The sequence below is a fragment of the Paroedura picta genome, chromosome 4, assembly GCF_049243985.1.
Source record: "Paroedura picta isolate Pp20150507F chromosome 4, Ppicta_v3.0, whole genome shotgun sequence".
Taxonomy (NCBI): Eukaryota; Metazoa; Chordata; class Lepidosauria; order Squamata; family Gekkonidae; genus Paroedura; species Paroedura picta.
In genome coordinates, this window is record NC_135372.1 from 5,592,421 (window position 1) to 5,607,422 (window position 15,002).

The 15,002-nt window shown below is 50.5% G+C and overlaps 1 protein-coding gene across 8 annotated transcripts in view; it reads right to left on the reverse strand.

Moving 5' to 3' along the window:
* SUGP2 (SURP and G-patch domain containing 2) overlaps positions 1 to 15,002 on the reverse strand; it is a 29,309-nt gene that overhangs the window by 9,595 nt on the left and 4,712 nt on the right. For all 8 annotated transcript variants that reach the window (XM_077331646.1, XM_077331648.1, XM_077331645.1 and 5 more), the window contains exons 4-9: positions 12,112 to 13,614; positions 9,915 to 10,032; positions 7,777 to 8,258; positions 6,101 to 6,212; positions 2,568 to 3,043; positions 1,316 to 1,380 (exon numbers count right to left, since the gene is read on the reverse strand). In XM_077331646.1, the coding sequence (XP_077187761.1) occupies positions 1,316 to 1,380; positions 2,568 to 3,043; positions 6,101 to 6,212; positions 7,777 to 8,258; positions 9,915 to 10,032; positions 12,112 to 13,614 (2,756 nt within the window). The remainder of the gene's footprint in view (positions 1 to 1,315; positions 1,381 to 2,567; positions 3,044 to 6,100; positions 6,213 to 7,776; positions 8,259 to 9,914; positions 10,033 to 12,111; positions 13,615 to 15,002) is intronic.

A 15,002-nucleotide genomic window follows, 5' to 3' on the forward strand; every position in this document is an offset into this window, starting at 1 on the left:
TTGGGTTGGAAAGCAAATTCCTTCCAGGCCAGACCGGCCAGTGATTCTGGGTTTTTTGGGGGGGAGGGGCATCATCTGGGCATGGAATTAGAATTGGGCTCACTGTGGGTGGGCAGGTAGTTGTGAATTTCCTGCATTGTGCAGGGGGTTGGACTAGATGACCCTGGATGTCCCTTCCAACTCTACGGTTTTATGATTCTAAGACGACACCACTGCTAGCTGAGCAAAGTGGCAGGGCATAACCAATAATTTTTATTCTTCACTAGAAGTTTCACTGTTAGATTCCAGTCCAGTAACACCATGGTCCCCTCAAGAGGCAAAGGTTGGACATTAGAAATAGAGGTCCAAGGCCTTTTTAGAAGATGTTGTAAAGAATGCTTGAAAAGCATGCAAAGATACAACGCAAATTGTAATTTTTCTCCCCCTCACAAAACACTAGAATCTGAGGGCACCCAGTGAAGCTCATGGGCAGCAGGTTCCAAATGGACAAAGGGCCGCTTTACACAGAAAGTGATTAAACCCTGGAATTGGCTTGCCAGAAGGTATTATGATGGCCACAAGGGTAAACCTCTTTCAAAAGGGATGGGTTCATGGAGGATGTCTTTTAGTGGCTACTGGCCATGATGGCTGAGAGGAACCTCTACTTTCAGGGACATTGGATCTCTGAATCCCAGAGCCAGGAAGCAACATCAGGGAAAGGCCTTGACCACAATGCCCTCTTGTTGGCTGTCCCGAGGAGCTGGTTGTCCACTGTATAAGACAGGAGGCTGGACTAGACGGACCATTGGTCTGATCCAGCAGGGCTCTTCTTACCAGGGGAAGGCCTTGGTTGGCCACTGTGTGAGGCAGGATGCTGGACTAGATGGACCACTAGTATAATCCAGCAGAGCTCTTCTTATGCAACCAGTTTGATTAGAGCAGAGGGGAAATGCTTGGAGGGCAGAAAATGAGCATCTATAGTGAGAACATTTGAACTTTTGAATTAACTCAAGTTTCTTTGTAGAGCTTTGAGGGGGGGGGGAACAAAAGTGAAGGTTCTACGCTTCTCCCGGGGAGCATCATTCCAAAGCTGTTCCTGTGAGATAACCATGCCCTTTCCACAGAAAACTAGGTCAGTGACAAAAGGTTTCAGCCAATGTGCAGAGTATTTTTGCAGAAAACTTCGCTACTCTCCCTGCCCCTCAACCAAAGCCATCCTGCCCAGTCCAAGGCTGACCACCGCTTATCTTGCACCGTTGCCATGATGCTCAAAGTCACCCCATGAGCACCAGCGGAGGATGAATGGGAGCCAAATAGCAGCCATTGCTGCCCTCACCTTTTTCCTCTTGTAAGACCCATAGCCGCGTGGTCGGTCGTAAGCAATCCGGACTGGTTCGTGGACTGCAAGGCAAGCCAGAGGCGTGGAGGTCAATCCAAACTGAGGCTGAAAAAGCACCCAACCCAAGACGGCTTTCCATTTCTACAGACAGGTTCCACGCAGGGGAACCCCTTCCCAATTAAGAGCCAGACCCCATGGAGAGCTCATATCTGGCCTGTTCTCTGGTTCTCTGGTTACTGATTGCATTCTGGGTCAAGCTTGACCTTTAAGGCCATAGGACAACCTTTCCAAACTTTTTTTGATTGTGAGAACCCCTTGACACATCCTTCAGGCTTTGAGAAACCCCAGAAGAGGCACCATCATGCAGAACATGGTTGGGAAGTAGAGCTGTGAACACACCCATTTGGGGCCCCCTCCCCTTCCCGCCCCCTCCAGGCCCATCACTGGCCATTTTTCAACATGACCATATATGGTCCAATCATCCGATAAATGTCTAACAAATTTTAAAAATATATTGCCTTGGTTGAGAAAACCTGCCATAGCCTGGACCCTGTGTTCCTAAGGGACTGCTTCTCTGGGCCAATGCAAACAGGCTGGTGGTCCCGGACCCAAGTAAATCCAGCTGACTTCAGAGCCCTGTCAAAGCTTGCTGAGTTCTGCAGGCCCTGCAAAGTGAAGCTCTTCCTCCAGGCCTATGGCAAAGGCCTGTAAAACAGTTAACATCTAACTCTGTCTCCCTCCTATAATGCAGCCTATCCAGGGTCCTAGGGTCTTGGCTAGACTAAGGTGACCAGATTGTCCCACTTTTGGAAGGACATCTGGGGGCACCTGGCAAATTGTACTTATGTTGAAATTAAAAATATATATATATTGCAATACTATTTTTGCATTCTATGCGTTCTATGAAACATTTTGTTGCTCCATATAGACCAAATTTTTAATCAAGACCCCACCCCCCCCAGGCCAATGATGTCCCGCTTTACCAATGTTGAAATCTGGTCACCTTAATCTAAACCCTAGGACCCTTCCGGAATCTAGACGTTTAGATTTTATAAATTTAACATGTTTCAAGCATGATTAATTGCATTACAGTGTATGTGTTGCTCGCCGCCCTGGGTCTGCCTGGGCAGAAAGGGTGGGTTAAAAATCTAAATAAATAATTAAAATAGAATGTGGGGCTGAACCCCCAAACTGAGGCCCTTTAAAAGCGGTTTCTGCTGCCACAACTGTGGTCGGAGGACTCCTTTACCTTGTGGTTCTTCCACGTGGCAGACCCTCTTCTGCGCACGGATCATGCCCACTTTCAAGGATTTGCTGCTGATTCTCTTGCGTTGCGGAGGGGCACTGGAAGCCGCCTGGCCAACCGGCTTTAAGGCAGCACCTTCCGAGGAGGATCCTGCCTGCCCTTCCTCGGCTGTTCCTGGTTCTTCGGTTTTTTCTGCACCTTCTTCAGTGAGCATTTCTTCTGCCTCCTCATCCGCAGGGACAGATTCCTCTTCACCTTCCCCTCTTCTCCTTTTCGGCTGCGGGGTCCCTTCTTCAAACTCAGCTTCTTCCTCTTCCTCTTCCTCCTCCTCCCCCTCCCCCTCGTCGCTCTCCATACATTCTGGGCTTTGGCTGGAGTCCGCTGATTCTTGCACAGCGCTGAAGTTAATGGAGGGACACAGCTCATTGACTTTTGCACGGTAGAACTTGAAAGCCGAACTCTCTCGGTCCTGGAGAAACCTGGGAGAAAGGAGCAAACGGGATGCCAGTTGACCTGCGAGTCTGTTCTGCAGAAAGAAACTGTATTTGTGGAACAGGAGCGAGGCACTGCTCTGGAAAGCCCTAGAACGAAGGAATGTATGCTTCAGCCAGCGCCACAGCGCAGAGAGGAGTGGTGGCAGCGGCACTCCACTACCCCTCCTCTGCACACCATGGCGCTGGCTGTCTTGGGCTTCAGTGATCACCAAGGCGGCTGCGCTGCACCGGACTGCACATTTCTACTACACAGCGCTACAGAGGTGATACTCCGTGCCAATTCCCATGACTCTCAGTGCTTCCACAAGATTTACTGCCTTGCTCTGACTGGACAATTGGCTTCTGGCTACCAGCCTCCGGCACAAAGATACCTAGGAGGCAGCCAGTCCTGTTTGGAACTCTAGCTGACACCCACAAAGCAAATCATAAATGGCTATTTTCCTGGCCACCCGACAAAGAGAAAAATCCCTCCAAGTGACCAGAGAAACACGCAAGAGCTCCCAGTTCCACTACACCCAGCTTGGTAGTAGTGGTTCAGAGTGGTGGCCTCTACTCTGGAGAACTGGGTTTAATTCCCCTACTCCTTCCCATGTAGACAGCTGTGTGATCTTGGGCCAACACCAGTTTTCTCCAAGCTCTCTCAGCCTTACCTACCCCACAGGGTGTCTGTTGTGGGGAAAGGGAGGGTAGGCAAGTGTAAGCTGCTTTGAGACTCATGAGCCCTGCTGGGTGACCTTGGGCCAGAGTAAATTATGGCCCTGTGTAAGACAGCTTTAGAGATGAGCCCTAGGGATTGACATGCATGCGCACACCTCAAGCCGGGCAACTAACAGCCACCCTCTTCTGCTTGTTCCTCCCTGAGCTGCACTGAGAAACACAGGCAGTTGCTCACCCACTTGCACCATCACCTCTTATCAGGTTTCCCTTCTCATTTAGCACCTTGGCCAAGTTTCAGGTGGCACATCAGCCCCCAATGGACAGGATCTGACCCCTGGTGAATTGCATACCCATCACACGGGGATGAGGGTACCAGAATGCCCAAGCCAAGTTTGTTTCCACACTCAAAGGGAAGTGTAATTAACTTCAAAGGCCCAGGCCCCGGAAGACCTGTTTCCTGTCACAGCGACTGAGAAAGGAGGCCCTACAGAAAGCACAGATGGTGTGGATAAGAGCAGCGGCCTCTAATCCAAAGAGACGGTTATGATTCCCCACTCCTCCTCCCCATGCAGCCAGCTGGGTGACCTTGGGCCAGTCCCAGTTCTCCCAGAGCTCTCTCAGCCCCACCTAACATGGGGTATCTTGTGCCCAGAGGAATGGAAATCACTTTGAGACTCCTTTGGGTATTTAAAAGTGGGATACAAAAAAAAAAAGCAGTTCTATTTTAGGTGCAGCCAATGTCAGACTATCTCCATGGTGGTTACAGAATCCCCTCCCGGCAGACGCTTCAAATGTTTTATTTTAAGCCCCTGGCCAACACACTCTGGCTTTCCATTATACAACCATAGAGTTGGAAGGGGCCATACAGGCAGGACCAGCCTACAGCAACCATTCAACAGTCACTTTGATAAAATTTTAGCACTTGGTTATAATAACTGGAGGGTTCATTTTCACATGCCTGTATTCCCGCTGCCCACCCATGCTGCAGTGGTTTACCAAACATGAACATATTATGGGGGTGTTGTCCAGTAGAACAGCCTCCCCTCTTTGCAGGCAGAAGGTTCCGAGTTCAATCCTCTGCATCCCTAGTTAAGAGGGCCAGATAGCAGGTGATGTGAAAGAGCTCTGCTTGAGATCCTGCAGAGGGCCACACAGAGACACGGCATGAGAGAGAGAGAGAGAGATCTGCACCTCCCCGTGTCCCCTGGGTCCTAGTGCCCATTGTAATCCTGCTTGCAATGGCCTTCCTTGCTTATCTGTAATCACTCCACAGAGCTGTATAAATAAAACGCTAAGGGGTGGGGGGAGCGCTGTCCGGGATGAGGGGGGTAATGATTGGCCCCTGGCCCTGGACTGACAAGACGAGGGCCCAATCGAAGCGCCTCCTGATTGGGCCATCTGCTTGCCAGTCCGGGGCCAGGGGCCCAATCAGCATCCACACACACAGCGCGGCTGCTGATTGGCCCTGGTCCCAGGACTGATCAGTTGGAAGGTGCTTTGCACCTCTCAACCCACCCACGTGGGCCACGTTCCCCTCACGGCGGCCATTCCTCTGCTGGCCACCAAGAGACAAGGGAACCTGGGCCGAGGGGGGGGGGGAGAGGCCTTCGCAGCAACCGCAGGAACGCCTCCTTCCCCAGCTGCGACGCCTGGAAGGTAGGCCGGGAGGGGCGGCCCTTTGGGGCATAGAGGCAAGCTACGCCGGGGGGGGGGGCTTTGGGGCATGGAGACCCAAGTCCGGTGAGGGCGGAAGGCTGGGGGGGAGCAGCATTCCCCTCCGCGCTGCCCAGCTCCGGCCAGGGGGGGGGGTCACCATTCCCGGACGCCCGGGCAGCGCTGCCGCCGGTTCCAAGAACCGGCGACCGTGCTGCCCAGACACCGGGGAAAGGATCAGGCCGAGGGGGGGAACCCCTTCCCCTGACGCCCAGGCAGCGCGGCCTCCAGCTCCAAGAGCCAACAACCACGCAGCCCAGGCGCCGGGGAAAGCCTGCGGCCCAGGGGGAGGGGCGGTGGGATACCCCTCCCGGGTAGGGAACCCTTCAGCTCCCCCCCACACACACCCGACCCACAGACCCCTCCCCCTTCCTTCCCCCCCTGCCCCGTCCCCTTCCATGGCACTCACCTTCCCACCTTCCTTCCTTCTTCTTTATCTCCTACCTTCCTTCATTCCCACTCCACTTCCAATCTCCTTCCTTCCCTCCCTCCCTCCAAGGGGGGGGGCCCTCCCACTGCCCGCTTGCGCCCACTGTATTTTTCTTACAGCAGGTTTAACTTCTAGTAGGAGAAATAAAACTGTCTGTCAGTGATCAACGACTCCCGCCCCACCATTTGCTGCTAAGATTCACAACAGTTAGATAAGTGCTTGCTATGGAAGGGAAAACTTACCAGAGGTCTGGGTTGTCAGCGCTATTATCAATGCTGAACTGCTCAATTTCTGGCCCAACCTGGGCTACAAACTTGGCCAGCTTCTCTGCCATTTCCATAGTTTTGGCATCCACTGCAAAGGCAAAGCAGAGTCAAGAACTGCTGCCGCAAAAGAAGCAATTTATTTGGAACAGTCTGAGCCCTCCACACACAGAACACGTTTGCTCGGTTCCGTCTTGAAGGTAAATTTCAAAGATGGTGCCTGCAACTTCTTTCGAGCCTGGCTTCGTTTTCTTTATTAATGGAAACAAAGGTTCATTAGAATGGAATTTTTTCCCATAGAATCACAGAAGTGGGAAGGTACCTCCAGAGTTATCTATTCCAACTGCCTGCACAATGCAGGAACCCACAATTACCTGCCTACCACAATGACTCCCATTCCATGCCCCAGAGATTCCCCTTACCAAAAATCTCCGGAATCCAGCTCGGCCTAGAGGAAATTCAGCTATCATCCCACAGTGGTGATCAAAAAACTCCCTGGGTATGCAAGGAAGGGCCACAGGAGATGAACACTGACAGTCCCTTCCTGTCCACCCACTCACCAGCCGCCTAAGAGCACCTCCCAAACACAAGATGGAAAGCTCCATTCAGCTGCATTAATAGAATTGGAAGGAAACCTGGAACTTACCTTCCTGCTTTATCCCAAACTTGGTTCTCTAAGCTCTCCTGGGACTGTCAGCCTCTCTCAAGGGATGCCTTTTTTCATCTTCTTGACCATGGAGGAACCCCTGAATTATTTTGCAGGCTTCAGACCCCCAAAAGTGGTGTCATGCCCCTTCAGAGAAGTAGGCGCAGTAGGAAAATGCGGGAGCCAGCCAATCAATCACTTACGATTTTTAAATTATGGATAAAGAGTCTAGGCCAGTAGAGTAACAGGGGAACTTCTCATGTAACCTCAGGGTTTCCTAGAACTCTGGTTGGGAATCTCCGCTCCAGGGCCTCAGCTTCTCAAACACTGGCTGCCTGAGTTCTTATCACTACTAGAACCCTTGGGGACAGAACTTTGGATTTCCCCACATGCCCTTCTCGAGTCACAGCTCCGCTCCAACTAAATGCGACCATACAAAACTGCCTGACCCTGAATTGGTCACTCTCACCCTCAGCTAGTTTGGCCGCAATTTTCCAGGATCCCAACTGTGGCTCCCCAGATGTCCAGTGCTGGCAGGGGCTCCCGATTATTGTAGTCCTTGGACATCTAGAGAGCCACAGTTTGGCCACCCCTGCCATACAGGGAAGAATCTTCCCCAAGATCCGGCAATGCAGTTGCTGGGGACTGGACCAGAGTGCGCGGCATGTGCTCTGCCTGTTCCCCACTGCCATAAATCATAGGGCAGGAAAGTGAGAGAAGGGAATTAAAACCATCCAGCACGATATCTTTGAGGCAAGATAGCCACATAAAAGGGGCAGGCATGGAACAGCGAGAGAGAGACTTGAAATGAGTCACCATCCAGGCTGCACAAGTTATGTTCTGTCCAATTTTATTGCTTTCTTCTCTTAAAAAAGCCACAAGCAAGCTCGGCGTTTCAATTCGTTGTTGATAACTTGTATAGCAGATTGAAATTTTTTGAACTGAATGAAATAAAAGCTGCAACTCAGTGGGAGTGGTGGGGAGACAGGACAACCCTGCATTCACCTACCATTGGAAAACTGGTCTGCCAAGGACTGGGCTGGACCAGGAACTTCCATACAGGGCTCACCAGCCGGAGCTTCCCCCACAGACAGCGGCTCTTCTGGATCACTGCTGCTGATGGGAGGGTGGGCTTTGTTTGAGGAGGAAGGGCCCATCCCCGAGGATGCAGCCAAGCCCTGGCCATGCAGGCGCTGCTGCTTGAGCATTGTCCCAGCCGACAGGACAGTTTGGGTCCCAACAGTTATTTTCCTGCTTTTCCTGGCCCTGGCCGCCCGCTGCAGGATCCCAGGCCGTTTCCTCCGGAAAAGCCTCCTCTTGATGCTGGCCACTTTCTGCGCATACATTATCAGCTTCACAGCATTTGAGGCGTGCTCTTCGGGGGTCTTCTCCTCCTTTGGTTCCTCCTTGGGCGTGGCCATCAGCCGCTCCATTTCGGTTAGCTTCAGCTTGTAGTATTTGTATTCCAGGCTATCCTCTTCATGCAAAAACCTGGGATTCATCAGGAAGAAGGATCAGCCGTTAAAAGAAAACATTCTAGGACAGCAGTCTGGAGGGACCCCCCCCCCCCCCCCCCGAGCCACCTTTCTGCTGTATTTTGTATCTTAGAGGAATGGGACTGTGTGCACCACCTGCTTCTCTTTGCCTCTCTGCTGAGAGCAGCAGTGGGGCAGCGAGTCAAGGTTGCACAGGGGCAAAGATTCTTCCTATACAGCAAAGGCAGGCTCATGAACTCTGGCTCCCCATCTAACACACCACTTGCTTGCCATTCATTGGGTCCCTGGTGCCATTCAAGGGGCTAAAGGTGGACTCCAAATTCAAAAAGGTGGAATGCCACACCATGGGGATCCTGGTTCACTGTGCTGGAGGGCTGCAATACTCCTCTGCCCAGTCAGCCCAGTCAGCTCTTTAGGCACTCCATCTCCCTCACAGTGAGTGAAAACAGAGGCCTTCGCTCATTTATTGACTCAGAACATTTCTAGGCCATCTTTCCCTGCTACACGGGTCCACCCTGGTTAAAAAAAAAGCTCCTAGTAGTTGAAATGTACACAGGGCAACGTGCTCTCCACTGCTAGGGCCTCCACTGCTGCTCACCCTGGGGAACAGAGGTCAGAACAGCCTCTGGGGTTCTGGCACATGTGAAGCAAAGCAGGTTACAATCACCTTCCCTTTCCTCTCCCCAAAACAGACACCCTGTGAGGGAGGGGAGGCTGAGAGAGTCCTGATATTCCTGCTCAGTCATAACAGCTTTATCAGTGCTGTGGCGAGCCCAAGGTCACCCAGCTGGCTGGAAGGAGTGGGGAATCAACCCAGTTTGCGCTCCTATCCACTACACCAAGCTTGCTCTCGAAGGGGGCCACAGGCTGAGAAATGTGAGAAGGGAAGCCCTGGTAACTGAACTGATGAAATACACTTTTTGTCACACATGATGTCATTGATTGCTAAAAATCTGACCTTCATCAAAGAAATCAGAGGATCTTCAAGAAAAGCATATGAAAACAACAGCACAAGTCCTTTTCTTGAGTGAGCGTTCAGAAATCCATCTCATGTAAATATAAGACGAGACTCGTCTTATCTAGTTATTTCACTCTTAGCTTAGGCCTTTTAAAGCCTAGATCATTGTGCAACTAGCCAGCCTGCTGCAGGGGCCCTGGGATCTGAGAAGAGCTGCTCAAAGTGCTGTGGGTAAAAAGAAATCAGAGGATCTTCAAGAAGAGCAAATGAACACATGTCCTTTTCTTGAGTGAATGTTCAGAAATCCAACTCATGTAAATATAAGACGAGGCTCGTCTTATCTAGTTATTTCACTCTTAGCTTAGACCTTTTAAAGCCTAGATCATTGTGCAACTAGCCAGCCCGCTGCAGGGGCCCTGGGAACTGAGAAAAGCTCCTCAAAGTGCTGTGGCTAAAAAAATAAGGCTGAAAATGGCTAGGTTCAAGAGCCCTTTGTCTCCCTCACTCTTTCTCCCACACATGAATAACCTCTCTCACGGGTTTAAGTGTGAAGCCATGTTGGTATGAAGCAGAACACATTTAGTGTCCACTGGTCTCGCAGGGTCACTGTACGGAGGCACAAGGGAGGGGGGAATGGCCCCGTCTAATTTCCTGGCCCTCCCAAGAAAAAGCTCTGGAAACCAAGCAATTTACCAGTATTCCGGTTTGCCCTGCAACTCAATTTTCGCTCTGGCCTTCAGGGTGCCAGCGATCATCAGGTTCACCAGCTTTTCGATCGTCTCCACCACTTTTCGATCAGCCCGCAGTGGGACTGTGAAAGGGAAAACAGATGCACAACCGGTTAGAAATGCTCAAGGAACATTTTCAGGAGCAAACTGATTTGGTTTCTTGCCAGCAAGCGGCACTTGCCATGGTTCAGTGGGAAAAGGGTTATTTGTACATAAGCTAAGAATGTATGCTGGCTAAAGTGACAGAGCTGAGAAACAGAGCTGCATTCTGGAAGCACAATAAGGATCCTGCAATACTATCCAAAACAGTTTGTGGAGCCATGTTAAGAGCTGGTGGGGCATTAAAAGGGTGAGCGGAGGAGATGGTCGCAAGTTCAGCCGCGACCCCAATGGTGTCCGTCCAATTGAAAGATACAGAGTATAGGAAAACCTGAAAGGGATGCTGCCATGTATCTTCACAAAGGGGTGGGCTTGAGCCACTTCACAAAGCCTTCCATCACTTTTTGAAATACTCCAGCAAGAAAACGGTATTAATTTTGAAACACCTCAGTCTATGAAAGGAAGCATTTGGCCTTATGGATCAGACGTGCTGGTAACATTTCTCTAACAAAGGATTACTGGTCACTGAGGAAGTGGTTAAAGTGCCAGTGGAACTGGGGTGACAAGTCATCTCTCTGGAAATAAAGCAAAAATATATTTACTGAAGACTTTGGGCAGCATCCCTTTCAATTTTTTTCTGTTCTTTGTACACATCACAAGTTAAGCTGCAGAGGGTAGCTATGCTGGTCTGAAGTCGATGGATGGTTTTATGGCAAACCGCCAGGAGTTGGCTTGGCCCAGGAGCGGCAGTCAATACATTTAAGAATAAATTTAAAACACATACGTAGAACAGCAAGAACTGAGCCCAGCAGCATCTTCCACAGTATAAGCTTCAGAGTCAAAGATCCCTTTGGCAGATACATGCTTGCCATAGCTCGCTCTCTGAACCAGAGCATTTCTTTGCGAGGCGCTTCCTTACTTTTAACCTGAGGTTTGGTTTCCAAAACAATCCTCTTGGTTTGGAGCTAACCAATTGGGAGTCTCTCTTTAACTCAAGCTGGGATTATAGAATCAGCGAACCATGGAGTTGGAAGGGACCTCCGAGGCCATCTAAACCAACCCCCCAGCACAATGCAGGAAACTCACTACCTGCCCCCCAGAGTGATCCCGATTTCTGAGGGACCGTTGATTCTTAAAAGCTTATACCAGGGGTGGCCAAACTGTGGGTTGCTTCCACAAATAGTGGACTTATCCTCATGGCCCTTGCATGGAATTCGGCTTTCTACTTGCATAGAGTAGCATTTCTGTTCTGTAGGAGAATCCTAATGTTTTCTTGGTCGATGCTGCAAGTTACACCCTTAAGCAGATCAAAGTGCCCCATGAAGAGACCAGCTAAAAAAGACTTGCTCTGGCAACTCCAGCATCCCGCCTACAAGGGCGGAGTCTCTCAGCTCTTGGGATGTTCTTAAAGCATCCCTCCAACACTGCAGATGGGAGGACATCACCTCTCGCTAGTGTGAAGGCCCCCCCTCCTTTGGCTTTTAATTCCCAACCAGGAAAAATAATCTCCTGGGCCTTGAATATATCCGGATCTGGGAGCTTCTTCAGACCGAATGTTCCAAAGTCTTGCAGCCTTTCCTCGCACGGCTTGGTCTTTAGGCCCCGAGTCAGCCTGCCTGCACTCCTCTGCCTCCACCCCACATTCTTTTTGAGGTGAGAGGACAGGAACGGAGGGACAGTACTTCCTGAGACAGGGCTGTCGAATGCTGAAAAGCCCATTGTAAAAAGCTTAAGCAGTATGCATTCATACTTCTGAAGCTTTTGAATCTTGTTGCCAACCCCTGATCATGACTCGTACTCCTCTCTTTCTCCCCAGCTCTACTACAAGCAGCCCATTTGTCTCCCCCCACCTGCAGAAGTGAGTGGCAGCTTCTGCTTATTATTCATTTGGAATATTTGTATGCCACCTCTTCAAAGGGCTACTGGAGGGTGTGTGTGGAATGTTTACCCATTAGTTTTCAAAGGGTTTAAAAAAAAAAAAGTGAGATGGGCTAAGTCAGCTGAGAATGAATTTCACTTTCATAAATATGGCCAGAACATCTGTTTGCAAGTGGATGCCTTACTTTTAATCTTAGGCCTGGTTTCCGGAACGTTCCTTTGGATTGGCGCTGACGGGCCTTTCTTGAGCTCAACTGGGCAGCCGCTCTTCTCCATCCAGTTCTGCAAAACCTCGATGTACTCCCTCCCAAACAAGGCCGAGGTGTCGAAGTTGGGGAACAAAGTGGGTGGAGGTGCGGATTCCTGGATCCCAATTGCTGCCAGGATTTTCTCCTGCCTGAATGCAGAGGCCATAGCGAAGGTCTGTCCGAGGAGGGCCAGGGATTTGCGGCAGAGGGAAACAGTGGTTTCAAAGGCGGTGGCCATCTGCTGGTGGTCACTGAAGTTACTGCTCTTGAAACTCAGCTCGTAGGAGTTGCAGGCCATCAGGAGGGGAGTGACGCTTTTGAGGAGACGGTCCTGCAGCCGCATCATGTACTGGTCAAATGGCTTGATGACCTTGAAAAAGTCATTCTTGGCTGCCATTACCCTCTTCTCCATAAGCAGATTCAAGAACTCATTGTCCACCTTGGGGGTCTTCAAGGCCGCATGCTGCAAAGGCTTGACGACGGAGAAGCAGAACTCACGGTGCTCCGGCTTCAGCGAGCACTTGAACGAGGCCAGTGCCTTGGCACACGTCTCCGTCTCCAGCGAGAAGAGGACCTGATACAACTCCAAGTATTCTGGGTCTTTCTTGATCTGCTGGAACCCTGCCCACTTAATGATTTCAATGCCGAAAGTTGAAAAGATGTCAGAAGGGCTGGCCAGGTCCAAATTGGGCTCTTCATCCCAGCTGCTCTGCGTGGACTCCAGATTGCCAAGATGCAGGCCAACTCTTGGGAGGGCCAGATGGGGTCTCAGGTTAAGGTGGGGTCGATTGGAAGGCATAATTCTCTGCTTGGGGCGATCAGGAGGGTCTGTTAACTGATAGTCTGTTTTATCCTCCCATTTCTTGAGGGGACCAGCCATGTCCCCTTTACCTTTAGCCATGCCTCGAGTGGCCATGCCCCGTTTGCCCCTCCCTCGGCTGCCCCGCAAAGATGGACTGAATTCTCGCTCAAGCGGAAATCCATAGTCCAAGTCGTTACTCTGACTGCGTGCAGTGCTGTAATCCTCTTCTAAAGGCCCCAGAGATCTAAAATCACTCAGCAGTTCGGAAGAGCTGTAGTCAGTAGCATGGAGTCGAGTGGCTTTCCGAGGAGGGCCGTTGTCATATTCTCGCTTCCGAGAAACTGGGCGGTCAAATGCGCGATCCCTGTTCAGGGAACCATCATAATCCCGGTCTGGGGAAGATGAACGGCCATAGTCTCGTTCCCGGGAAGTTGGGTGGGTATAGTCCCGATTCCGTGAAGACAGTTGACTGTAGCTTTTGTTATAGTAGTCATCTTCCTCTCCAACGGGGCTGCTAGATCTATAGGAGGGCAGTGAAAAATCCTCACGGGTATCTTCTCTCCAGTCACTACGTGGGTACTCGCTGTTGTCAATGAAATCCTCATCATAGTGGGTCCGTGCGACTGGCCGTGAATGAACTGCAGGGAGACATGCAAACAAGGCACCCGCTGCTTACCAAGATACTACTAACCGAACAGCGATATCAGCTCAAAATCTCCACTGGGTCTGATATTATGAAAAGGAAATTTAAAAAAGACATACCATCACCAATCCACACCCTTCTCTACTCATTTTGGTTAGGAAATGCTTTTTCAGAACCCGCAATTTTCATGTGACACTTGCTGGTTTTCTTTTCTGGTTGGCCTCCTTTAGCTGATTTTTACCTTCACTGGGCTTTTGAAGGGTGAAATTCCCCTTCCTCTTCACACCAGCAATGCTTATACACCATCTAAAAGAAGCATCTCCCTTATCGTTATACCCAATAGAGAAGTGGATGGTCTGTGCTAATAATGAGAGCACCAAAACAGGGGCGCGAGCAGAAAAGATCTACCTATTCGTAGAACTCCCAAGTGAAGCTAAATAAAATGTGACTTTATAAATTAATCCAAAGTAAAAAGGAGCAAAGACCCTAAACCAGCCTAAGGCCATGGGAGGCCCAGAACCTGGTCATGCTCCTCCTTTTGTAGAATCTTGGAGGGTGTAGGGGGATTCCCAGATCTCAATGCTTCCCCCTTCCTTATGGAGCCCTGACTTCTAATTTTAAATATGTGCAAGGAAAGCAGTATAACCACGCAACAACACTATACTGTACTTCACATGAGCAAAAAAACCCCAAGCTTCAAAACATTTCACCTCTGGAAGTCATAGGTGTATGACAGGACCTGGTGTCAACCATGGTAACACTAGGGCTCTCGCAGTTTGTTGTTGGCCCCACCCATCAAGCAGGCCACACCCTGGATCTTATTTTCGGCATAAGTCTGGATGTGGATCTGGTCACGGCAACTGCCATGCCACGGTCAGACCACTACGCTCTAAAGGCTCGGCTATGGCTACCACCCCCTCCTCAGTTGGGCGGCGAGCTAATTTTAGCTCGCCCGCGGAGACGTATGGATCCAATTGGATTCCTGAACCCTCTGCCGGAACCAATGCCTCCCGGCACTTCTCTCAATGGCCTGGTCAATGACTGGCATGACAGACTGCTGACTGCCATTGATGAGATAACTCCCCGACGCCCTCTCTGGCCCCATCTCAAGCAGGCCCCCTGGTACACCGAGGAGCTTCGCAACAAGAAATGGGAACTGAGACGGCTAGAGCGAGTTTGGAGGAAGACTTGTGACGAAGCCTTGAGAACATCTTATAGAATGCAGATGAAGGCCTATGAGATGGCGGTGAAGTCAGTAAATCACAATTTTTATTCGGCTACCATCGCATCTGTAGACTCACGCCTGGTTCAATTGTTTAAGGTAGTTCGATCCCTCACTGCAAACCAACGGACAGAGTACCTGGAAGAAGCTTCGGTCCTAGA